This window comes from Cololabis saira, chromosome 18 (assembly GCF_033807715.1).
Source record: "Cololabis saira isolate AMF1-May2022 chromosome 18, fColSai1.1, whole genome shotgun sequence".
In the NCBI taxonomy this organism is placed as follows: domain Eukaryota; kingdom Metazoa; phylum Chordata; class Actinopteri; order Beloniformes; family Belonidae; genus Cololabis; species Cololabis saira.
Genome location: NC_084604.1, coordinates 9,686,059 through 9,712,072, shown reverse-complemented (window position 1 = coordinate 9,712,072; position 26,014 = coordinate 9,686,059). Strand labels below are relative to the sequence as shown.

General features: G+C 44.1%; 2 protein-coding genes across 3 annotated transcripts; both read right to left on the bottom strand.

Annotated features, from left to right (window-relative positions):
• Positions 1-2,801: 2,801 nt before the first annotated feature.
• On the bottom strand, positions 2,802-20,490 carry gpr176 (G protein-coupled receptor 176). The gene is made up of 3 exons (XM_061746765.1): positions 19,815-20,490; positions 11,836-12,088; positions 2,802-4,776 (listed from the first exon to the last, which is right to left on the bottom strand). The coding sequence occupies exons 1-3, from the start codon at positions 20,053-20,055 to the stop codon at positions 3,570-3,572; spliced, it is 1,701 nt and encodes a 566-aa protein (XP_061602749.1). The 5' UTR covers positions 20,056-20,490; the 3' UTR covers positions 2,802-3,569.
• A 920-nt stretch (positions 20,491-21,410) lies between these two features.
• On the bottom strand, positions 21,411-25,377 carry acot20 (acyl-CoA thioesterase 20). 2 transcript variants are annotated; one of them, XM_061746612.1, is made up of 4 exons: positions 25,343-25,377; positions 23,932-24,490; positions 23,635-23,837; positions 21,411-23,052 (listed from the first exon to the last, which is right to left on the bottom strand). In XM_061746612.1, the coding sequence occupies exons 2-4, from the start codon at positions 24,386-24,388 to the stop codon at positions 22,465-22,467; spliced, it is 1,248 nt and encodes a 415-aa protein (XP_061602596.1). In that variant the 5' UTR covers positions 24,389-24,490; positions 25,343-25,377; the 3' UTR covers positions 21,411-22,464. The 2 variants fall into 2 exon arrangements, with proteins under 2 accessions (XP_061602596.1, XP_061602595.1); XM_061746611.1 differs by having other exon boundaries at positions 25,081-25,351.
• Positions 25,378-26,014: the final 637 nt, after the last annotated feature.

Sequence of the window (26,014 nt, the reverse complement as noted above, 5' to 3'; positions counted from 1 at the left end):
TAAAAGTAAAAAGTACCCATTAGGAACATTACTTAAGTAAAAGTATAAAAGTACCTCAAATTAAATATAATAAAGTACCAAAAGTACATGGTGTAAAATGTACTTAAGTACAAAAGTAAAAAGTAAAAAGTACAAAGTACAAAATTCAAAGTACAAAATTATTTTCAAAAGGATTGCAAAGAAATGAAGTCCCAACATTGTCATGCTGTCGAAAGTGGCTTTATTCCAAGAATTTGCTTACAACTCTAAATAATGGTGATATTATTCTGACCCCATTACCCCATTTTAATTTCTCCCTTTGCTCATCACTGCTGCTGTACCCCATTGGCCCTGCTGACAGGTCCACCCCCAGCCTGTAGTATGCAGTGACAACATTAAGCAACCCCAGCTGAAGGAGGATGAAGGAGACTCTTGAACTGATTGAACTTTTAAATGCCAAAACCACCTTAGAAGGGGTGCAATGAAAGAATGGTGCCCATGGACACGCATCGGCTGCCGCTCGGTCCTCATCGGTCCTCGACGCGGCGCAACTCCCCCTCCTTCTCGGTATGGAGGCCGAGTCACCCCGTCCGCCCAAGGTGTCTCGTCACGGAGCCGCCGCCAGGCAATCACGGGCAAATCCCGCGTCCCCCTTCCCGCTTAATTTCTCATGGTGGCCTCAATTACGTCCGCCTTATGGTTCCGAAAAATGAAAGTATCAATAAAAGTAAAAATTCTCAAAAATCTTACTTAAGTACAGTAACGAAGTACTTGTACTTCGTTACTTTACACCACTGTTAGAAACCTCATGCAAAATACTGGATGGCGCTCTGACTATTGTCAGGACTGCTGTCCAAGTGCGATGTGTTTCAGCAGTGTTTTCTGTGCCGGTACTTACTTTTATACCCAAACAGGGTATAAAATTGAAAAATAGGCATATTTACATTTAGATAAGTGCTATGTTACAGTTAGCCACTGTGATGTCACCATCTGCTTCTGCTGTAAACTGCAATGCTTCCGATATAATGAGCTTCGGGAGGTAAACACACTCTCGTGTATCGCTGTCCTACCCACAGAATTTACGACAGAGCACCAGAACTGCAGAGGGTTTCAGTGAGCAATAAAAAAAAACAACCTCTTCCACAATGTTGCTAGCAGCAATGTGTAATATGAGGCCAAAAATGTAATTCATACTCCAACCAAAATGGGGGCAGTATAACTGGAGAGAGTTTGTCTACTTTCACATAGGAAGAAAACACACAGTCCCTATGGTGTCATTTCAACACCACATGTATGGCAAATCAAAACCCAAAATCTATGAATCAAAAATTATATTCTGTTACCAAGACATCAAAATATCTGTCCGAGAGTGCAATCATTTTTCTCAGTTAAACTTTTCTTTTTTCATCATCATTTCTAAAACTTCTTCTTTTCAAAAGTGTCTTTCTCAGTTGCACATTTTTGTCATTTCAATTCTGAAATCAGAATCATGTCAATGTACTGTGGAAAGGCAGAACAATCGAATCAACGCATTTGGTGCTGAATTGACACCAAAGTAACATGACTCACTCTGCCACCAACAATGTTTGGCAAAACTTACCAAGCTACAAGAAATGTTACAAGTTCCCTTCTGGTTTTAGCACAGTTTTTATCTCCTCTTTTTTCACTTCCGAATGAGGCTTTTTCCCTGTACCGGGTGGTTGTGGTGGTACCAAAGTTCTCCCCCCGAGAGTTTCAGCTGTTTCTGTTTACCTATCCTAAAGTGGTACCTGCATGACTGACAAGTTCAAGTACGCCTACAAACCGTGCAACTTCTTCGTGTCATCATGTTGTACCGAGGCTGCTACGTTGCTCACTAGCACCACACGTGGCAGAAACTGGTATTACGAGACCAGTTGGCCCGAAGCTAGTTATTTAGCACGCTAACTCGGTAGATATTTCAGCAGCCAAATAGGAAATTATTACTTTTGTGACACGACTGCACATATTTTTTCTCATATTCTTGCTGTTTCTAGGTTATTTCAGATAATTTTGCCTACAATCTTACACATTGCTCCATTATCTACATGGAATCTGTTGACGAGAAAAAAATATTAATATAATATTTGAGTGCAGAAAGCTGGTTAAGGACGTTTAAATCCCAAAATGTAATTCTTAATGAAAGATAAAAAATAAATGTTAAAAAACCTTTACCTTTAATTCTTGCATTCTGCAGAAGGATGCACTTCAAATTTAGTTCATTAGCCATTAAAATGTGTCTTTTTCATGGGCCTTTTTTCAAGTACATGTCCCACTTTATTGCAAAACACTTTCTTTTCCATCAATAGTTACATCCGTGTTTGCAAGCTTTTTATGGTCGCAGGGGGTAAAAGGGTGCAATGTTTAAATAGCTCCTGAGTCACATCAGGTGGGAAAGACAAGTCTAAGGCCGGGGTGTTCTTAAGAGAAATCAATAATCCTCCACTTTCATGTGACACTTCAGAATAACAAACAAGCGCTCTGGGGCTCTTATGTTTACTACCGTAACTATGGCAGACATTAATATCTCAAACAACACAGCCGTCTCAGCAAAAACATCCCTCACCATTTTTTGTGCTTTTAAATACTATCTGGGGATGTTTCAAATCAGATGCGACTGCAGGATTTTTCATGATAAAAGCTGCATGAGTTGAGGTTCTTTGTGGACAGAGCAGGGCATTGTGGGTAGCCTTGATGAGAATTACAGCCTGACAAATATTGGATGTGCAGCCTAGCTGTGTTTGCCTCAGACAAAGGGTCAGGTTGAAGCTGTTTCTACTGAATTATGCATCACAAAGAATACCGAGCCAAAGGTGTCCGTCAGAGGAATTTATCACAGAGCTTCTGCTGCGCTTGTGTCACCGCTCTTACCTGCTTTCTTTTACAGTTATTTAAATGTGAAAATGATTGTCGAAAAAACCTTTATATAGTCAATAAAAATGGATCAAAGATGATTCAAAGACTCAGATGGTGTTTTTTTTTGTTTTTTTTATCTCCACAGCACATTCTTACTTTTCTGTTCTCTTTTGTCTCTTTGATTCACTTTGAGTTTCAGAGAAATGAATCAAAACTTAATCAACTCATTTCCAAAATATATTTGCATAATCTACATCTGCATTGTCGTCACATGAAATCTACATAATTTAAAGTACAAACAACACCTAAGACATCAGAAGAAGAATGGAACACCATACTGAAATATTTTAGTGAAAATTGCAAAATATGGTCAAGAAAAAGTCCCAAGAAAGGTTAAGAGAAAAGACTGACTCTTGAGTGCAATCACAGTATATCCATACTCCGTGTTAGGAGACCCAATATCCTCTTATTCATTCAAACCGGAATATATTATTGAGTATCGGCAGTATAATTTGGTCTGTACAGTGTTTTTTTGTTAATACTGATACCAGCTCCAATCAAAAAAAGAAAGATAGAAAAAAAAGTGCTTTTTCAGTCATGTAGTCAGTGTAGAACTGCTTCATTGAGACACTTGATTATTTGAAGCTCCGTGGCTTGCTGGACCCGTGAGGTCTTCCCTGCACCGAGTTGTGTCCAGAGTTGCAGGTGGGATGGGTTCACGGGTCCACGGTGGGAATGATGCTGACCTTGTTGTTCCTGCTGATCCGCCGCTCAGGCCGCGGCCGGGGCACTTTGGTCTGGATCAGCTCCTCCGGCGTGTTCCCCAGAGGAGGCAGCAGCCTCTTCTTGCTGTTCCTGGTTTCAGGTAACCACTGCGGCGGCAGCTCGAAGGGTCCGAAGCCAAACTGAGTGGAGTACTCGGCCTCCGTAGGCGTAGCGGGCGCCACCTGAGACGAGGAGGCATAAGCGCACGTGTGGACGGGAGAAACCCGGGGTGGCATGACCGAAGCGGGGACCTCTTTAGTGATGACCAGCCCCCCGCCAGTGTCCTTTCTCACTTCGCCTCGGGTGCTACCGAGTTTTGACGCACCCTTCAGGTCCTCTTTGGGTCCTGTATTTTGACAGGGGCTGTCGTTCTGGGCGTCCTCCTCTTCTTCTTCCTCCTCAGAGGGTCTGAAAATCTGCTGTTGGCCGATGTTAAACATCTCTAAGAGCTGGCTCCCGGAGCGGCCGGCCGTCTCCAGGCCTGCCGGCTCCCCGGTCGCACCCTCGCCCCCTAAAGAGGCCAGGGCGCCCGTGCTGACCACGTTACGCCGGCTGTAGCGTCTGTGGACCCTGGCCAGCAGGTCCAGCCAGCTGAGACGTGCCGAGCGATTGACAGTCAGAAACAGCAGAGGGCTGGTGAGCAGGGACACCTTGGGGAGCCAGAGGGCGGTGAGATACAGCGAGACCGGAAGCGCTTTGGCGTCTACGAGAATGGTGCGATAAACCACCAAGGCCCCGTAAGGGGCGCTGCAGGCCGAGAAGGCCAGAACAACAGCCAGCAGCGTGGCGTGGAGCTCGGCTTCTCTTTGGGACACGTACGGGATGGAGATGCTGCTCTGCGGCGTCCGCAGCGCTGCGATGATCACCTTCTTCTTCTGGCTGGCGCTGAGCGCTCTGCGGATCAGAAGCATGAAGAAGAAGACCAAGGCCAGGGGGAGGATCACCGTGGTCACGTTGTAGATCAACACGTAGACCATGTGGCCCAGGGAGCGGGCGTGGTCATGTGAGCAGGACGAAGTGACGTAGACATCCGTCACGTTGGTCACGGCAAACACGGGGAGGCTGGCCACGGCCGCGTGGACCCAGATGTAGATGACCAAATCTCGAGATCTTGCATCGGAGATTTTCCTCTCTAATGGGTACAGCACTGAGTAGTACCTGCGGACAGAAAACCAACAGTGTCAGCTCACATGTACGGCCTCACAGGCAAGTAAGACCAGAGGTGTCTTCAGTATTCACATTCATTACTCAGGTAGAAGTATAGATACTAGAGTTTAAAAATACTCCTGTAGAAGTTGAAGTATCAACTCAAGGTTTTTTACTCAAGTAAAAGTATAAAAGTACTGGTTTCAAAACTACTTAAAGTATAAAAGTAAAAGTAATGTAAGGGGGAAAAAAGCCATTGAAAATGAATGTATCTTAGTATAATGCAAATATATTAAAGAACCATATATGTGTACTATTGAGCATTAACATGTGTTTCAGAGAGCAGGAGATATGATGACTAGTTGCCTATAAGTATTGTAATGGTGCAAAAAGTCAAACTTCAGAGGCATGTTATCATTTATCCTAACCTTTATTGGAATGTACATCCAAGTTTAGTTGCAGGAATCTGAGGGAACGGATGTAAGAACAAAACTGGACAAGAACATCTGAAACAACCACAACCAAATTCACTCTATCCGGATGGAGCAATTTAACTGGATAGTTTTTTTTTTAAAGGCCGAAATGAAATAGAGTAACGAGGCTGTTTTTAAAATGTAAGGAGTAAAAAGTACAGATAATTGCGTGAAAATGTAAGGTGTAAAAGTAAAAAGTCGTCTGAAAAATAATTACTCCAGTGAAGTATAGATAACCAAAATTTCTACTTAAGTAAGGTAACGAAGTATTTGTACTTCGTTACTTGACACCTCTGAGTAAGACTCTGGCATCTCACAGCAGCATAACAAAGCTATGAGACATCAAATAAACTAACATGCATTTCAAGATCCTGGTGCTGCTGGTTCCGCCGGGGGAAAAAAGAGCTATTGTTCGAGTGGAGCGTTGCCTGAATACAGTCATGCTGATGCGGCTTATGAAAATCTCTTAAGATGATTTGCAGGGAAACACAGATAAACAGGGCGGAATTTAAAAGCGGACGTGTCTAAAATGCCGCCATCAATAGCAGCAGAAGCATTATGCTCTAGAAAAACATTTCCACCATTTATGTGGGATAATGAAGTTAGTCATGCAAAACTGAAATTATGATATTCTCTTCCTGAAGTATGAGTTTCGAGTGGTTTTACTGGAAGGACGAAAGAGGTAAAATATTCATGGATCCATTATGTTTGCTGCAAACGGACAAAAGGGCTAGGGTGCACATTTATCCTGAGGCCTCTCAACACATTTATGGTGTTGATGTTTCATAGAGGCTTACAAATATCCTTTGTCACAGCTGGTTTTTCAGGTATTTGTCTGCAAACAATGAAAAACCCTGGAAACTATGGGGAAAATTGATGAACGTTAAAGGGGGGCAAAACATAAACAAAAATCCTTTTTCCTGTGCTTCAGTTCAGAGCTTTTATTTTGTTATTTGAAGTGAATGACAGCTATTCACTATTATATAACACAACCTTGTTGCTATTGTTTGGGGCCACTTTGGTCTGAAAGTGTATCCTTCAGTGAGAGGTTGTTACAGCAAGGTCCCGTGACGTCACAGACCCGGTCAGAGAAGAATTATCCAGTTTCGTAATCTTTAAAGGAGCATGAGGCAGGATTGAGCCAGGATTTATGAAAAAAATTCGTATACGTTTTAAGTTTTCTAGTAATAATGTCAGATGAAGCGTTCCAAACCCAAAAGAATGAGCCCTCTAGTGTATCTCTCTGTTGCCTTGAACAGGCTGTGTGCTGCAAAATGTGCTGCAATTGTGACCGGAATTTCCCGCGCTGTCCTGCAGATGTGACGTCACATGACGCTGCATGCGCGTTCTCCCCGTTCTCCCGTGCCGGCTTCACTGTTGGCTGCAGTACCCCCGACGGCCGTCGTGGTGAAGGGTGGCGCTAGAGAGTCTCATTTCTTAAAAGCTGCATGCTCCTTTAACTAACATTATTTCAAGCTGCATTTTTGCACCTTGTATGCAGGCAGCACAAAACTTTAAGAGCTTCAAAGAGCCACGCCTAGAGGGGAAGGGAAGTGGACTTTACTTTTACAGGTTTCTGACCCCGCTTACTTAATCCTGCTGCTATGAACAGAGTGGTAACAGTATGGTTGAAAAAGGAGCCGTTTGTCATGTGTCGATGTGAAATTTTGACAAAACATAGCATTTAAATTTCATTAAGACCACAGGAAATTGTGTCAACTTTTGAAAAGAGACCATAATACATCTCCTTTAAGGTAGACCTGTCCTTTTTAGTAGCTCATTTGAATGTGCTTATTTAACCTACTCATATCAACCCGAGCAATCACATCAACCACATTAAACGCTCGCTCTTTTTGGAAAGGATTAAAATGTATTTCTCCCCTTTTATCTGTGGGCTGTTACCTCATGAAACCATGTAGGCATTTGTTTCTTTAATTCACTGAAACAGCATAACTACCTCCACTGATATTGTTACCATTGAAAGCAAAGAAAATCTTATAAAGAAGTAATTGCTGGGGTTTTGTCTCATCCAAGAAACTATATAAGCCCGTAACTGTGTTGTAGTCTCATGCTGTCTGTCTAACCGCAGCTCTGATTACCCTCTTAAAGAATAAATAATTAATCAGTTTGATACCATTCTAGCTGCAGTTGCTATGGAGCCAAGTCCCTCAATAAAGCAGTAAAACCAAGATTTAGATGAGACTGCACGATACTAAATCTGACTGCAATCACCATGAAAGTAAACAAAACCCCACAGATATTCACTTTATTCAGTGTTTTCCTGCCTTTATGATAAAATCATGCAGTTTGATTTAGTTTTTTTTTATTCTGAAACATGCAATTTTCTCGTTGGCCTTGCTGCAGATGCCAAATATTGTTTAAATATTAATACTGACATAATAAACTGTTGTTTCTACACTTTTCTCACAAGGTGACAGTTTCCCAAGGACTTAAGTACAGTACAAAAGCTCCTTTCGCTAACTATCTCTTTAGACTTCGGCTCAGAGGACCTGGAGGTCATGGGGGGGGGTCAGCCACACCCTCACCCTCTTCTGGGTGTTGTGTCTCATTTGAAAAGATCCTTTCACATTTGAAACCCCAGTTTCACAATTTCTGATCTGAAGGTACCCACAACCTATACTGCCACTGAGCCACATGTCCCTCTGACGACCATTAAATCAAAAATGGTTAGAGTGAAAGAACAAGACCCCACGACAACCCTGAAGTTGGAAAAGAAGACCATAAAAACTCTTGGGCAATTAAAGAGATGTAACAAAGGGTCCGAGGGGAACCTGAAGGAAGCATTAAAGCTCCAAAGCAGTGACTGGAGTCTTTGTCCCGTGGCGTGGACAGTTGTTAGCAGCTGAACAAAGCTGGCCTTAAAAACAGTTCCAGAACGGGCAGCATCCTCACAGCCTCTGGGAAACTGATCAGAATTGAAGGAATGATGGTGTGGCAGGGTGGAGGTGCAGCCACTCAGGTTGATTAGGGCACTGGTGTTCCCAATCAACCTCTCCACCCTGCCTGCCTTCATAAGGCATGGCTGCACAGCAGCAAGAGGGCTCCCTGCGAAGCTGCTGCTGGCTGGAGGTGCTTGTGCACGTGTGGGTGTTTGGATCTGAGAATAAAACAGTTTGTGCACTAAAACCCTGTGTCCTCTCTGTCCTGTCGGTCGGGCCCCCGTAGCACTTGCCCTGCTACTGGATGGATGTTGATCAATGCGGGCAAATTTGTGATGAAGACTTTTTTCAGTCTCCCAGATAGCTGGGACTGGGACTGGGACTGTCCTGGGACTGGGACTGAAACTGGGACTGGGACTGGGCCTGGGACTGTCCTGGGCTTGGGACTGGGACTGGGACTGGGTCTGGGACTGGGCCTGGGACTGTCCTGGGCTTGGGACTGGGACTGAAACTGGGACTGGGACTGGGCCTGGGACTGTCCTGGGCTTGGGACTGGGACTGGGACTGGGTCTGGGTCTGGGGGCCTGGGACTGGGACTGGGACTAGGACTGGGACTAGGACTGTCCTGGGACTGGGACTGAAACTGGGACTGGGACTGGGCCTGGGACTGTCCTGTGCTTGGGACTGGGACTGGGACTGGGACTGTCCTGTGCTTGGGACTGGGACTGGGACTGGGACTGGGTCTGGGACTGGGACTAGGACTGTCTTGGGACTGGGACTGAAACTGGGACTGGGACTGGGCCTGGGACTGTCCTGGGCTTGGGACTGGGACTGGGACTGGGTCTGGGTCTGGGGGCCTGGGACTGGGACTGGGACTGGGTCTGGGTCTGGGGGCCTGGGACTGGGACTGGGACTAGGACTGGGACTAGGACTGTCCTGGGACTGGGACTGAAACTGGGACTGGGACTGGGCCTGGGACTGTCCTGTGCTTGGGACTGGGACTGGGCCTGGGACTGTCCTGTGCTTGGGACTGGGACTGGGACTGGGACTGTCCTGTGCTTGGGACTGGGACTGGGACTGGGACTGGGTCTGGGACTGGGACTAGGACTCTCTTGGGCTTGGGACTGAAACTGGGACTGGGACTGGGCCTGGGACTGTCCTGTGCTTGGGACTGGGACTGGGACTGTCCTGTGCTTGGGACTGGGACTGGGACTGGGACTGGGTCTGGGACTGGGACTGGGTCTGGGTCTGGGACTAGGACTGTCCTGGGCTTGGGACTGGGACTGGGACTGGGGCTGGGGCTGGGTCTGTGGGCCTGGGACTGGGACTGGGACTGGGACTGGGTCTGGGGGCCTGGGTCTGTGGGCCTGGGACTGGGACTGGGACTGGGACTGGGTCTGGGTCTGGGACTAGGACTGTCCTGGGCTTGGGACTGGGACTGGGACTGGGACTGGGACTGGGTCTGGGGGCCTGGGACTGGGACTGGGCCTGGGACTGTCCTGGGCTTGGGACTGGGACTGGGACTGGGGGACTGGGTCTGGGGGCCTGGGCCTGGGACTGGGACTAGGACTGTCCTGGGCTTGGGACTGGGACTGGGTCTGGGTCTGGGGGCCTGGGACTGGGACTAGGACTGTCCTGGGACTGGGACTGGGACTGAACCTATAGGGCCTGGGACTGGGACTGTCCTGGGGTTGGGACTGGGACTGGGACTGGGTCTGGGACTAGGACTGGGACTGGGTCTGGTACTGTCCTGGGCTTGGGACTGGGATTGGTACAGGGACTGGGACTCGGGCTGACGATGATTTCAACCTTGCATGAACATCCTCTCCATCACCATCTGCTTCCCCAGTCACTCTTTCACAAATTGACTCTGCCACCTCCACACTCCACTCTGCAATCAGGACTGATCACACATACCTGCTACTTACCTGCACACACCTGATGTTCACTGTTACACACCTGCTACTCACCTTCCCACACATGCTACTCACCTGCACACACCTGCTACTCACCTGCACACACCTGCTACTCACCTGCACACACCTGCTACTCACCTGCACACACCTGCTGCTCACCTTCACACACCTGCTGCTCACCTGCACACACCTGCTACTCACCTGCACACACCTGCTACTCACCTTCACACACCTGCTACTCACCTGCACACACCTGCTACTCACCTGCACACACCTGCTACTCACCTGCACACACCTGCTGCTCACCTTCACACACCTGCTGCTCACCTTCACACACCTGCTGCTCACCTGGACACACCTGCTACTCACCTTCACACACCTGCTACTCACCTGCACACACCTGCTGCTCACCTTCACACACCTGCTGCTCACCTTGACACACCTGCTACTCACCTTCACACACCTGCTACTCCCTTCACACACCTGCTGCTCACCTGGACTCACCTTCACACACCTGCTACTCACCTGCACACACCTGCTACTCACCTGCACACACCTGCTACTCACCTTCACACACCTGCTGCTCACCTTCACACACCTGCTGCTCACCTGGACACACCTGCTACTCACCTGCACACACCTGCTACTCACCTTCACACACCTGCTGCTCACCTGGACTCACCTTCACACACCTGCTACTCACCTGGACTCACCTTCACACACCTGCTACTCACCTTCACACACCTGCTACTCACCTTCACACACCTGCTACTCACCTGCACACACCTGCTACTCACCTGCACACACCTGCTACTCACCTTCACACACCTGCTGCTCACCTGGACTCACCTTCACACACCTGCTACTCACCTGCACACACCTGCTACTCACCTGCACACACCTGCTACTCACCTTCACACACCTGCTGCTCACCTTCACACACCTGCTGCTCACCTTCACACACCTGCTGCTCACCTGGACACACCTGCTACTCACCTTCACACACCTGCTACTCACCTGCACACACCTGCTACTCACCTGCACACACCTGCTACTCACCTTCACACACCTGCTGCTCACCTGGACACACCTGCACACACCTGCACACACCTGCTGCTCGCCTGCACACACCTGCTACTCACCTGCACACACCTGCTGCTCACCTGCACACACCTGCTGCTCGTTAACTCTGCCACTATTCAGTCCCCTGTTCCACTCACTCTCATTGCCAGATTGTTCTCAGCCATCTCGATGCAACACTCTTCAGTGTTCTCTGTTCTGACTCCCCGTTGCCGACCCTGCCTGTTTTTGGACTCTGCTTTGTCTCCTGTTCCCGACAAGCTACCGCTGTGTGCTCTGTGTGTTGCGTTTGGGTTCTCTGCCGGGCCGTTACACTCTCAGGGAAATCACAAGTTCTGGTTCTGCCAGAGCTTTTCTTCCTGTTCAGGACTGGGAATTGTATCAAAGAAAGGTTTCTGTTGCTTTCCTTAGCAAAGCAATGATTATTGTTTTTATTGGTTTTGTATTAATTGAACTACTTTGGAATGAGTGGAACTTTATTGTTGAAGTGCCTTGAGATGACATTTGTCATGATTTGGTGCAATATAGATGCAGCTGAACTGAAAATTCAATTCAGTGAAGTGAGTAGGACCGCTCGCTAACATACTTCAGTTTCAGTGGTTGTGAGCTTAAGTGACTAAAGAAATCTTAAGTGTAAACATTTACTTCCGTGATCAGGAAACCTGTTATCCCTGTCTGCTTTAACTTTGCCCGTAAACTGACCTGTCGAGCGCGATGGCGCTGAAGCTGAGCACCGTGACGGAGCAGAAGAGTTTGTGGAGGAACTTGAGCGCCTTGCAGAGCAGCAGCGTGTGCAGCCAGGGGCAGCAGCGAGGGCTGGCCCCCAGGGCCACGTCGAACGGGACACACAGCAGGCCGGCACAGATGCTGGAGCACGCCAGGTTCTTGATGAATCGATTGGTCACGGATTTAAAGACGCTCGTGTAGCACGTGCACCACAACATCGTGGCATTACCTGTGGAAAGGAGGATAAAGCTTTCAGGAAAACGTTTCACTTTCTTAACAAGATGAGGTGTGCTTGTATTTTGTTGGTTTGTACTTTTACCGGGGTTTAAGATGTGCAAAATAAGATACCTATAATATAAGATGTTTGATTTTTTTTTATTATTTGATTTTCACTTCCTGTGAATAGTAATAACCCCTTTACGCCTGGTGCCTCATATGTGATACTTTGTGAAACGTCTGCAACACCTCTAAAAACAGTGTTTAAAAAAAAAAAGATTTATACACCTCTTTGAAAAGTTTTTAAAAATGTTGTATTTCTTTGCAGACAGTAAGACCGAAACATCTTGATTTTTTTTTTTTTTTAACAAAAACAAATTGGAGGCCAATTTGATGTGTTTTAAAAAGGTAAAAGGAAGAAGATGAATGGTGTCAAACAGGTGCTATCGACAAACGATTGTAGTGATGATTTGGTACAACAGCCGCATTGATGAAATGCTGAGGCTCCAGAAGAAAAGCTTTGCAGAGAATCTCCACTTTGTCAAATGAGGGTAGAAAAAACACTTTCTTTTAAAAAGCTAAAGAAAGACTGCCAGGACTTGGCGCTTTGTGTCTTCTACAGAGCATCTTTTCATTTTCCTTTATAGGCGCCTCCACAGTGGATAATTTACGCCCATCTATCTCAAACTACTCATCCTCTTTCCCCACATCCATAAATGTCCTCTGATCTTTTCCATTTTCTCCTGCCTGGTATTCCTATATCTAGTATCCTTCTACCAGTGTATTCACTATCCCTCCTCTTTGTGTCAAAACTATCTCTCTCTCTTGTTTAATCTCCGAGATGTCCAACCCTGGAGGTTCCTCTGATGTACCTATTCTTATACCGATCCATCTGTCACTCCCGAAGACAATAACATGGTGATCTGTGCCACCTCCAGCGCTGCTTCCCGTCTCCTGCTCAGTGTTGTCTCCAGGCTGTATATAAACAAGCTGCTCTCAATAGCAACATGTAAACCTTTTCCTCCACTCTCGCTGGTACCACTCTACCACAGATGACTCTAGTCTAAACTCTCTCTTCCTCCACCCGTATGTTTGGGAATTAATTTGGAACTGTTTGATTCTGCAATTTATGGCAAGTCCCAGGTCTAAACTGCTGACGGACATGCCGTGGTGCACAGGGAACTCTCCCTCTCTGCTCTCTTAACTTTATATGACATTATTAACGTCATTCGTTTATGCTTATCTGTTCTTTGTCTCAAGGCAAGAACCCCAGACCTCATTTCTTTGTGGCTGTTTGCATCTCGGTCCCTTGCCACCCTTATGGAGGGTAGTTCTGATGGATATCTTTTTCTATTAAATGTGATTTTTTTTCTTCTTTCTTCTTCTATAATAGGTAAACAATAGATAAGAAATCTATATCTATCCAAAATGTTAATCTTTTGTACAGCACTCCATTGAGGAGGACTCGTTTAGATTAATTTGTGTATTCTGTGCTGGTTTCGAATAACATCATGAAGAACTCCAGACCGGCTAAGTCATTACGTCACCACCACAATGTCAAAAATAGGTTTGAAAGATAGAGATGTCACAAAAAAACGATGGAAAGAATTGAGACTCAAATGAATAGAATAATAGTGAGTCTCTTGTGGCGCATTAGCTGACGTCAGGTTGCACAGATGTCGTGCTGTGAGTCATTTTACTTTAAGGGGGTCAGTATGAAAGAGCAGAGAAGAAGGGTTTTTCTCCTTTTTTGTTCAAAGATCTTTTTGGGCTCTAGTGGCCCTCCATTCAAAGTGCACAGACAGGAAGGGGGTAGAGAGAGAGAATGGGGATGACATGCAGCAAAGGTGCACAGGCCGGGATTGGAACCTACGACCGCTGCAGGAGGACCGCAGCCTCAGCACACGAGCCGCTGCCCAACTCACTACACCACCCAGCGGCTCGCTTTTTCTCCTTTTTATAAAGGATTTTGTTTTTGATGTCTGTGAATGTTCGTACACTAACTAGCAGTCCAGCTGCAGGTAAAAAAAAAAAGAAAGGAAGAAAAAAAAACACAGTACGCCTGGAAGGTCCCTCGTGTCATCTGTGGATTGGTGTTAATTAGCTGCGTCTTTCAGTTAAACAAGATGCTTCAAGGTGTCCAAGATAGTAACGTGCACCGTTAAGATTGAAGCGTGAGTAGTCATTAACCCATTTAGCAGCATTGTTGTTTCATCCCAGTGGTTTTCTAATTTAATTTGTCACGAGAGACCTGCTCCGTGACTGGTGAGGAACAAAGGAGCACGGAGTCAAGCGATAACAACTTGCAGAGCTGAACGCAAACGTCGCCAATGCCACTAATCAATCAGACAGATGCTGAAACTCATTTGCACCTCACAGTAAAACTGAATAGCTGTCTTTGCTAATTACTGGGACATTTGTAAATAAAACATTCTGAGGATTAGAAGGCATGGAGCAAAACTGTAAGTGAGATCGTTGCCATATTTGTAAAGAAAGTAAATTATATCTGTGATTAGGGGATTTTTAAACGTTAAGAAGATGAGGTAAAAAAAAAAAAAGCAGACAAAGGACAGAATAAGTTTAGTCTGTAATCGTTCTTTTCTTTTCTTTCTTTTTTTTTTTAAATCTTGAGCACATTTATTTGAGTGTTTGAAGTCAACCCTGAGTTGAAACTTTGCTGTCACTTTGTTTGAGGCAGTCCAGGGCTGAGAAGTTCTCATTTGGAGTACCACAAGGGTCAATTTTAGGACCATTACTTTTTAATTTATACATGTTACCCCTGGGCAGTGTCATCAGGAGACACGGCATCTCTTTCCATAGTTATGCTGATGACACGCAGCTCTATGTGGCCGTGTCTCCTGGTGACACTGGGCCGATTGACTCACTTTTTAACTGTATTTTAGATATTAAGGCCTGGATGTCACAGAATGTTTTACAGCTAAACCAGGACAAGACTGAAGTACTGATCGTCGGTTCAAAAACCCAGAGAGAGAAACTGGCCTCTAAACTAAATATATATGGAGTAAACCCGAGCAAAGAGGCAAGAAATCTAGGAGTCATATTTGACTGATTTTAATTTCAAATCACATGTACTGTGGTGAGGCCGTTTCTCTCTCTGAGCAACACGGAGAGACTAATGCACGCCTTCATAACTAGCAGGATAGACGACTATAATGCTCTTCTTACTGGTTGACCCAAGAATACCATCAATCAGCTGCAACTGGTTCAAAACGCTGCAGCGGCAGTTCTGACTCAGACCAGAAGGAGAGCACACATTAGGCCCATTTTACAATCCTTACACTGGCTACCTGTTAGTTTTCGTGTTGATTTTAAAGTTATTTTATTACTTTATAAAGCACTACATGGGCTTGCACCAGAGTATATTTCAGAGATGTTTTTATTCTATGAACCAGGAAGGACCTCAGATCCTCTGGCTTTTCATTTTTAGCTGTTCCACAAAGTAGAACTCTGGTCTGGCTTTTATGTAGCATCAAATTTTATAGTTTTATTCTGTTTAACATTTTTTAGAGGTAGTTGTTTTATTTATTTATCTATTTCTTGTAATGTTTTTATTATTATTATATTTTATTGTTGTGGACTGATTATTTTTTAACCTTAATTCTTGAACTTTTATCATTATTTCATTTTAATACTATATTGCATGTCAGTGTGCATTGGTCTCCCAGTTTTTATTTTTGTTTTTATTATGCTTATCTTTCAGTCAAAATGTCAAAGCACTTTGTATTTCATGTACCTGGGTGAAAGGTGCTATACAAATAAAATTTGATTGGTTGGTTGGTTGGTTGGTTGGTTGGTTGGTTGGTTGGTTGCTTGGTTGGTTGGTTGGCTGGCTGGCTGACTGACTGACTGACTGACTGACTGACTGACTGACTGACTGACTGACTGACTGACTGACTGACTGACTGACTGACTGACTGACGGACGGACGGACGGTCGATTGATTGATTGATTGATTGATTGATTGATTGATTGATTTAGTGAGCCATTCAGGCTGCTGTGACATCACAAAACACCATCAGATTAGAATCATCATCCAACTTTCCCATATTTACCTCCACCCATCTTCACATAAATGTTGCATTTGATGTTTGGCTTAAGGTTTTTCTCCCACTGAGGGAGTTTTTACCTGCCATTGTTTATGTTTATGTAATTATTGCTCAGGGGTCATGTTCTGGGTCTCTGGAAATGGCCTAAAGACAATTTCTGTTGTAATAGATGCTATATAAATTGAATTGAATTGAATTGAATTGAATTGAATTGAATTGAATTGAATCGAATCGAATCGAATCGAATCGAATTGAATTGAATTGAATTGAATTGAATGTGCCTCTTAAGTGAGAAGCTAATAGCTTCAACGCCAATTTCAAAAGAGACACACCTCGACTCCACGCCCAAAAATGCATGGCCACAATTTAGCAAAACGTGGCCATCAGATCAATATCTCAAGAGCACAACTAGAAGGAGATGGTGTATAAATGAAATATTAAGCCATGAATTGTATTTCAGTGTTGGATGGTGACAGCTTTCAATGAGACCTAACTGGATGAGGAAACTGAGATGTGTCTTTCCATTTACTTTTTACCATTTAAAATTTGTACTAATACTTTTATACACGTGCAAATACATATTTCAGTCAGCTCTTCCAGTGAAGACTTCAAATGCTTTCTCAAATGATCAAAGTTTCACCGTCGAGGGCCCTGATCTGATCAATTCCCAGTTATTAAGCATACGTAGAGATATTGGAGCTGAAGAACATAACCTCACCTCCTACAGAGAATCGGAGTCTAAATGCGGAAGTTCGGGAGGAGGTGGGATTTTAAGAGCAGCAAGCTCTGCAGTAGAGAGACATCAAAGCAGCAGAAGACAGATCAGTGCCTTTTGCTGCTTAAACAGACCCAGGAACGAGGTGGGGTACCCGGAGTTAACCCTGCAGAGCGGTGAGAGCAAACATGAGTGTTGCTTGAAATGTTTGTCTGAACCGGTCCTAAGGGGTCGCCTCATTTCCAGCTGTGTTTCTAAAATCAGAGATAAGGAAAGTCAGTTACTTCATCAGGCTGAAGGACCTGAGAGGCTGAGCAGCTCCAGGTGGATGCCTAATTATTCCTCATGTAGGTCCCTATATCCTACAAGTCAGAGTGAACCACGCAGCCATTGCTGAGCAGGGGCAGAGGAAATGCTCTGACTCCGTCATCTGGCCAAACTTAGCTGAAACCTGTCCATCTCTCCAACATCCGTCGTGTTTACCACAGCAACCATCAGCTCATTTATGACCTGGAATACATACCTGACAGAGGTACATGTTGCCGTTATGGGATAATAGATGTTAATAACTTCAGGGTCATAGTGTTTTCTTTCTACAAAAGAAAAAAATACAATCCGACCACATTTTACTGCAAAGCATTCACAACACCAAAACAGCTACAGGTCCTTTCTTGCCATTTCCTTTTCTAATTTGGCTGCACCCATGTTTCATCAAAATGAGTAACATGTTTGTGCGCTGTGAAACATCCAGCATCTCACTGAGTACATATCCTCCCAAACAAAGACTTCCCAATAAGGCTAAGTGATCTTTCTGCAGGAAACAGGATGTCACAACCGTGTTCGTGGCAAATGACACATTCATTTGCAGTGCATTCATTACAGACAAATCATTATGTTTTCTGCCTGCCAACATGATGGAGGGGACGTCGATGCCAGGACTGTGTGCTGCTGGTGTGCTGATGCTGTCCATCAATTTACAAGGTTCCCGCCTCACTTCATAATGATCAGCAGCCGCTTGTGCTTCTCCTGGGAATATTGTTGGCAGGGTCAACACGGACTCATCGTTAAAATGCATATGCACGTCCATACTATGTGCCTGCTTCAACGTCAAATGTATTGATTCGTCGTTAATAGAAGTAGTCACCAAATTTTACCCAAGTGTGTTAGTTTCTCATACATTTTCAGTGACGGAACTACATCTATATGGCTCATTTTCATGTTATGAAAAACCCCACCAAATTACTTTTCTGTGCTTAAGACCATTTATTTCTGTGTTTTGAAGTCACTATCAGCCAAAAACCTTTGATCATTTTTACAAAAGCGCAAACATTTTAACTAAAAAAACTAAGACAAGTTGCAGTTCTTTGACTGACCACTGGAGGCTTTGGTGCCACAAAAAACTTTGACATTTACCTCAAAAGAGATCATGTCCCATAAACCGAATCCTGGTATGTCCATTGCATTGTAAACACGGCCAGAATTGTCAAAACACAGAATGGTGCTTACATCATCAAGCTACCCAACTATACAAGCACTTTTAGTTGTCACATATGTGAGGTCAGAGAGGTCAACCCTTTTTCAAAAAACCCAGTTTACTCTGACTGGTCAATGCGGTGGCCCTAGCAGGTCCAGAAATTGCCATCAATTTTAATGTTTTCCAAGAAATGACACTCTAACATCCATTAAGAACGCATATTAAGAGCAAAATCTTTTTTTATTGTTGGACCAGGTGTAAATGGATGTAAAATGCAAGAAAAAACATACACAGAGATTGCAAGATCAACTTACATTTCATGTGGATTCTAAGGAAGACCAAACACTAGCGACTGAGACTGTCAACTCATGAAGAAAAGGTTTGTGGTGGTAATAATACAAGTGAGAAATCATGTGTTTGTTTCATACAACTGGCGTTTCCTTTGCGACCAAAGGAGATGCCCCTGCTGGTCACTAGAGAGAATGCAGGTTACACGCCCCACTGCAGACCTGTTGCATCTTTATCCATCTAACTCTAATACACAATTTATGTTTTACCCCCTACAAATTATGCTAAAAAGTGGAGTTACTTCCTGGCTAGTTGCTAAATGCAGCAACATGTTGGCATACTAAGTGTTTGAAGATAATGCTCCAAGTTTTAATCAAAGTCGATGTATGCCTCAATCACTGCTAGTAGTTAATAGTTGTTTAAACAAGTAGAAGACACACTGTAAGCATTAGGTAATGACGGTTTTCCAGGGAAAGAAGGTTTGCAAAGTAAATGATGGTAAAAGAAAAAAAATACAAAATACGGAAGAGTATTAGGGCCATGTATGCTCGACATTTCGACTTTGTTCTCGAAATTGTACTTCAACATTAATCTCAACATTTCGACTTTTTTCTCAACATTTCGACTTTTTTCTCAACATTTCGACTTTTTTCTCATTTCGACTTTTTTCTCGACATTTCGACTTTTTTCTCAAAGTGCTCTTCCATATATATATATATATATATATATATATATATATATATATATATATATATATATATATATATATATATATATATATATATAGGCTATATATATATTTTCTTGTCCCAACATAAAAACAATTCAGCTGTTGCATCAAATGCTGACAGTAATCAGTCATGGGGGGGATGTCTAACCAGATGCCACATGTTAAGGCTAGAACCTTCTCAGACAGGGCCCCCCAAAAAGCTATAGGAACAGCCTTGACTGTGATCATTTTTACCCATGCTACCTTGTGTTTTGGGTTTTTTTATAATGGTCCTAACAGGCCACAGTGTTACAACTCGCATCAGACACTTCAATAAAGCTTAAATCAGCCAAAATGTGTCCATTTAGAAAGAACCCTATGACCCAGGTATAAACTCCTGGGGTTTCATGTTAATGTGGGTGTTTTGTGTACAATGTGCCTGTTGGATTTGATGGTAGCCCGTTTAAAGTGCGTGCTGGGTCTTACCGAGCAGGGAGCCCAGGAGGATGAGCAGCTGCACGGCGGTGCTGAAGTCCCGGTAGGCTCTGTGCGGGTCCAGCTGCTCCAGCTGCGGGTGCAGCTGCGGGGCCAGCCCGCTGCCCGCCGGCGGGCCGCCGTCCCACCGCACCGGAGGACTGGACGCGTTCCCCGGGTCCAGCCAGAGGTGGGCTGCCGTCAGATTCCCAGCCCCGTCTCCCACCGTGGCCGTGCGGATCCTGCTCTCCATGATGCGGGGCTTCTCAGTGGCGCTGGCCGGGGGAGGAGAGCCTCCAGCCGGGGAGAGACATGTCGGACCTGATGCTCTGGTGATCGCTGATGTCACTTACAAGGATGGAGATCGTGGCAATGCGGCTGCACGATTTACTGTCCGTGGATGGGAAAACATCGTGAATAAAGATGCATGCGTCAAAGCAGAAGGAAATCTGCAAACCTCTGCCTGTGTGGCCCGTGATTTCTCCGCCGGGTGGAGATCAAACCCGTGCATGGATACACGGGGCTCCCTGGATCCCTGGACCCGTCCTGGTGGGGAAACCTCCATCCGAGGACCCCCAGGGTCCGAATCCTCTCCCCATGCAGACGCGCACCGTGCAGGGACACACACTTTGACAGTTTCTCCTGCTGCTTCTCGCTAGACTCAATGCTGTGGTGAGAATATCTCACCAACGAGGTGCAAGACTGAAGAGGAGAGCCCCTCCTCCTCTTCCTCCTCTTCCTCCTCCTGGAAATTCCTCTGATTCTTATGAATGACAAGCAACGTGATCAATTAATACATACATATGCACAAAAACACAACGGTGGATTTTATCTGAATATAAAAAAAACACTTCAAAATATTTTGAATGTTAAGAGAAATAAACCCCCACGAGGTTTCTCCTTTCTCTGCTGTTCTGTTGTTCAGTCTGTACTTTAACGGGAGTGCGTGACATTCCTCTTTGGTTTGAGCAAAATACCAAAAGTAGGGAAGCACATACCTCTGCAGCGCAAAACACTTGGCAAGACAATAAACATCATGTATCACTCTCAGAAAAGAGAAAAACAATATGAAAGTGGCTAAATATGAGTGCAAAGGAAGTGTGATGAAACAATATCAACTACAAAAAAAACCTGCAAAATGTTACTGTGTCCTGTTTGAACACTAATTGAATAAAGCTCTTTTTCTCTGCTGTATGAAGGTAAAATACATGACATTAGGCCAGTTGCAAGGACACATTTGAGGATGTTTTTCTCCTGCTTCAGAACCAGACTCCCTCCTTTGATGTGACTACAAAAATAATGAGACCAGCTTAATTCCTCAAAGTGAAATCTTTGAAGAAGAACAAAGCCTTCATGTCAAATTCCAAGGTGCTGGACTTTTAATGTGGGAATAAAAGGCCCACAGTGGGATTATAGTAACTTGCAATAATTGGTTTTGTTTTATAAAACGGACATTCTGGAGTTAAAAGAACCTATGGGTTTATAAATGAAAATGAATACAAGTCCTGGGTAAGTTGTGTGTTGGCAGAAAATGGATATTAATGTTAGCACCTAGGGTTATTGACATATAGCCTATGTCAAAATAAATGACAATTTTAAGCCTCTGACAAGACTCGAAAATGTCCTTTCATTTGAGTTTGGATGATGTCTGTGAGACAAACTGAGTTTATTTAATCTTTTTGTACAGAAAGTGCATAAAAAGGACAGTTTGCACAGTCACCTTTGTCCAATCGCTGCCACGTTGTTATAAGTTTACCTTTGATATCACAGAATCTACTGCCAATATAGAGCTGATCCTTCTGCACTTCCGAAGTGAACACCAAGAAGCTGTAACACCACATTTGAAAGAGGAACATAGAAATGGACAAACCCTCTGTGGCTTTATCATGTTGAAAATTGGGAGAACGAACAGGCCACACGTCCTTATTACAACTGTTACTCCTAAAAATGAGGTCTGAAGCGAAGGCTGCAGGAGCTGTAAGGATGACTAGTGGCGGCTAGATCGATAAAAGTTGGCTTCGTGGGATTTTCGACTGCAGGTTTCAGCAGTTTTACGCTGGAAAGGTCCTGAAACAATCAGGAGTCGACTGGATTTTGGAGCCAGCCAGTGGTCAGTCAAGGATCTGCATTTTTCTACGTTCCTGGTTGGCTTCAACTCAAACTGGAAGTTGGAATGTTGGCACTTTGGCACATCCTGCAGCTTTAAGGGGTGCCGTGTATAAATCCACGCCCCTAAAATCATTGCTTTTAACAGGGCTGTAAAGTAGCGTCGGAAAGAGCTGTTTTACTGCATTCATGTGGTATTTTGATCAAAACATGTCAGACATTTCATTAATACCTCAGGGGATTGTGTCCATTTTGGGGGGAAAAAGAAAATCCATAAAATGTGTCTTTAACCTAAACATAAACTTTTAATTCAAGCGTTAACACACTTACAGTGTAAGAGTGTGAACACTTTTGTTTTTGTGTCTTGTGTACTGAAAAAAACAAAATTTAAATATTCAAGGTGTATAAAAGTCATAATATAAAGTCTCCGGTGTTAAATACTTTTATATAAATATTTGACAACTCTGGTATTTCTATTCATGTGTAAATAGAGGAAATAAAAAGGCATCACAAGAAACAACTACTATTCAGTCTTTGGCTTTATATGTACAGTTTGCTAACATTGTTTGCTGTCCAAGTGGCTCCTGAAGAAGCGCTGGACTCTCTCCCACAGGTCCAGCTGGGCCTCAGAGTGGGCTTTAGGCTCCCCGCCGAACACCACCTCCATCCCCACAGCCGAGTGAATCCCAGATGGGCAAAAGGGCATGTAGGGGACGTCCAGAAAGTGGCCAGCTTTCGGGTAGGTGACCAGCTGGAATGACTGTTTGCCGTGCTCTCGAAGCGTTGCGGCAGCCTGCTCGGCATAAAGAGCACTGTTCCAGTTTTGATCATCCTCAGCAGCGGCAAACATGAACTGGCAGCTGGCACGTTCAAGTGGAATCAAAGACGCCCGGTACTTCTCCAAGGCGGGGTCTGGTAGGGCATCGTGTATATCTATGAGCCCGGACTCTGTGATTCTGACATTTCCGATGTCAGGTGGGAGTGGAGGTATGACCAGGTCTCTGTAGTGTAACGGAATCACAGTATTGGCATTGCAGCCGTTAATGCAGACGGTTGCTGTGATCCCAGAGAGGAACGAGGACATGGCTAAAGCCAAAGCACCACTGTGAGAGGTGGAAATGATCCCGATTCCAGGGCCCTTTACCTGTAAAGACACGTGTAGCGTTAACGGTCTCATTAAGACTTGTGTAGCAGGTTTTCCTTTATAAGCAGACACACGTTTGGCTTTCCCAGTCTAACACAGGTTTCCAAGTTAAGGAAAAAAAATTTAAAAAAAACATCATCAACATTATTAACAAACTTCATTACTGCAAATGATTTTCCAATAAGTGTTTAATATCATTGTGCTTGTCTTCATGTGTGTGAACTTAATTATCTTTCTATAGCTACATTTAAGGCAGTGTCCAACACAGCCATGTGTCCACTCATACAAACCTAGCGCATTAGATTATTTAAACAAGTGCTACATTCATGCCTATGAGTCTTAATTAATATGCTGTGGTGAAACATAATGTGTTCCATAAATGACAACCATCCCTTAATTGTGTTGCTATATTCTCTGTAGCCAGTAGATGGCAACACTGACACACTGGATGCAAATTTGGGTGCGATATAAAACATCATTTGTTTGAACAGTTTTCACAAAAGATAAAACGGCAAGATCCAAAGTTAGTGAGACAGGTAAATGATTATGGTTGTAACAACTGCTTAAATCCTAAACACTTACCTCCAGTCGACTCCTTAGATAGGTTAAGGCCTCCTGAAAATACTCCAAATCCAAGTGTTGAGGGTTTTCTGGTAGCCCCTGGTAGCGATAATAAGCCAGCGCCAGAACGACAAAGCCCTTACTTGCCAAGAGACTGGCTCTGGGTTCAGTGAGACGCCCACCTAAAGTGTACAAATCCAAAATTGCTGGAAATGGACCTTTTCCTGAAAACAAAAAAAAGCCCAGATAATATTTAGACGTTATACTTGCCAGTTTGGAAGTATCTTTTTTCCACTCTGGTTCCACTATTGAGTCAACCTGGTGGTATGAAGAGCACTCCTCGTAGTTTGCCCTCTTGCAGGGGGATTCTCGCCATCCCCTCGGCCATGAATTCTCTCTCGTTGGTTTCAGATGCGAGCAGCTCGCCGGTCTCCCCGTGCAGGGCTTCCACCTCCACCAGCGTTGGGCTGAGCACATTCTTCTTCAGGAGTTTATTGTGTGGCGTGTCTGGTGCCATAGCCCAGAACAAACCCATGGGCTCCACGCCGGTGTAACTTCCTCCCAGAGAAGGCGCGGTGCAGACATCCACCTGGCCGGTCTCATCAGATTTGTACAACGCAGAAGCTTTGAAATGTAACCCTCTGTCATCAACCAGTTTGGACCTCAGCTCCACTGGTCTGTGAGGAGCAAGTCCCTCTACCTTTATCTGCACCAGCTTGTCAAAAAAACAGCGAGCACTGGGGAGGATTTTCAAGCGTACCTGCGAGTATGCCATGTTGTTGGTTGCGATGAGAACTGTGGTTCCCTTTAATTGTCCTTCTCTTCAACTCTGGTCTTTATTGAATTTCTGGCCTTCAGAGATCTGGTTTCACTGCATCTGTTCACACATTCAACAATGAATGTCACAAAAAATACAACCTTTGTCATCAAATGCAAATCTTGAAATTGTGCACACATCACTATCATAACCGTGTTACTACGGATTTTTGCTTTTGAATACTAAGAAAGTTCAATAAACCTTAAATTCTTACTTGTATGAAGTTATAAATGTCTATCTGCAAGTAAGAATATTTAATCTAGTACATCCAAAGATTTTAATACTTACATTTTAGGTATTATCAACATATAGCACCACTGACTTATAATTAAAAAATGTAAAAAAAACATGAATAAAGTTGCAGGACTTCAGGACTACATGTGCATGCTTCAAACACACATTTTGACAACCTCCATCCTCTTTTTTTTACTTGAACTTCTCCACTAAATATTTAATTAAAAGAGAGTGGCGCTGATCTAGTTGCTGCACATGTAGTACACTGAACATCAGTGGTTAAAGTTTAATTTATTCATAGTGACCTTTCACCCAAAAGGGACAGCCAGCAAAGGTGTCACATGCATCACTGCATAGTTCTCTCTGTCACAGCACTTTAAAACTGGATAAACTACATCCAATGAACTGTCACTCACAAGTCGGGTCAAGTAACACTTTCTTTATCTTCTTATCCCGCTTACAGGCTGCTGTTATCCAGTTAGATCTTCTTGGTCGTTATGAGTTAGTTTATATAACAACCTTCAAGGCGCTTGTAGGTTGAAGTTTAATTGTGGAGTTGTTTTTTTGCTTACTCCCTTCGTTTTAGACAACGAACCACTGACTTCAACAATATATGTCTAAGCCAATACTTGTTTTATTTTGATTTTGACAATAGTTATGTCTCCCTCTCAGTCCTACCTCAAACACCTTGAAGAAGCGCGCATGCGTGAACGCAACAGCTGCGGTTAAACAGCAGACTCGAGGAGCTGGGAGATACCACTCCGGCAAAGAGAGGGGTGTTACATGGTTCACGGGTTTGGGGTGCAATCTGTACGGCAGACCAGAAGAGTGTATCACTTTGTTCAACATCAGTCTTGGAAACCTTATATTTTTTTTATGTGGTCTGAGATTCACATAAAGAAAGATACAATTACAGCCTGTCAAGAATTCATAGGTCACCCCTTCCTGTAATGTAACCATCCACTATTTATTATTCTTTTTCTCCTTGCGTTGCATTTGGAGAGTTGAAATTATGTGTTATCTTGAATTAGTATAACAAAGTATAAAATATCTTAACTAGTAATAGTACAACTTTTTGTATTTAATGTTTCGATATGATTATAATGAATTTAGACAACTTTCCCTGTCGTAAGGAAGTCAAAACAGCCACTAGATGTCAGGGTTGGCGCATAGATTAAAGGTTACACTTCATTCACATGGTTAAGACTTAATTTAAATAAACTATAACGTAGAATAATTGTAACATGCTCCAGTGTTCTTGTACTGAAGACAATACAAAAACGATACATTCCAGGTAACACCATTTGCAAAAGTATTTCCCTTCTGAGCAGATGCTCTGAATACAGGAGC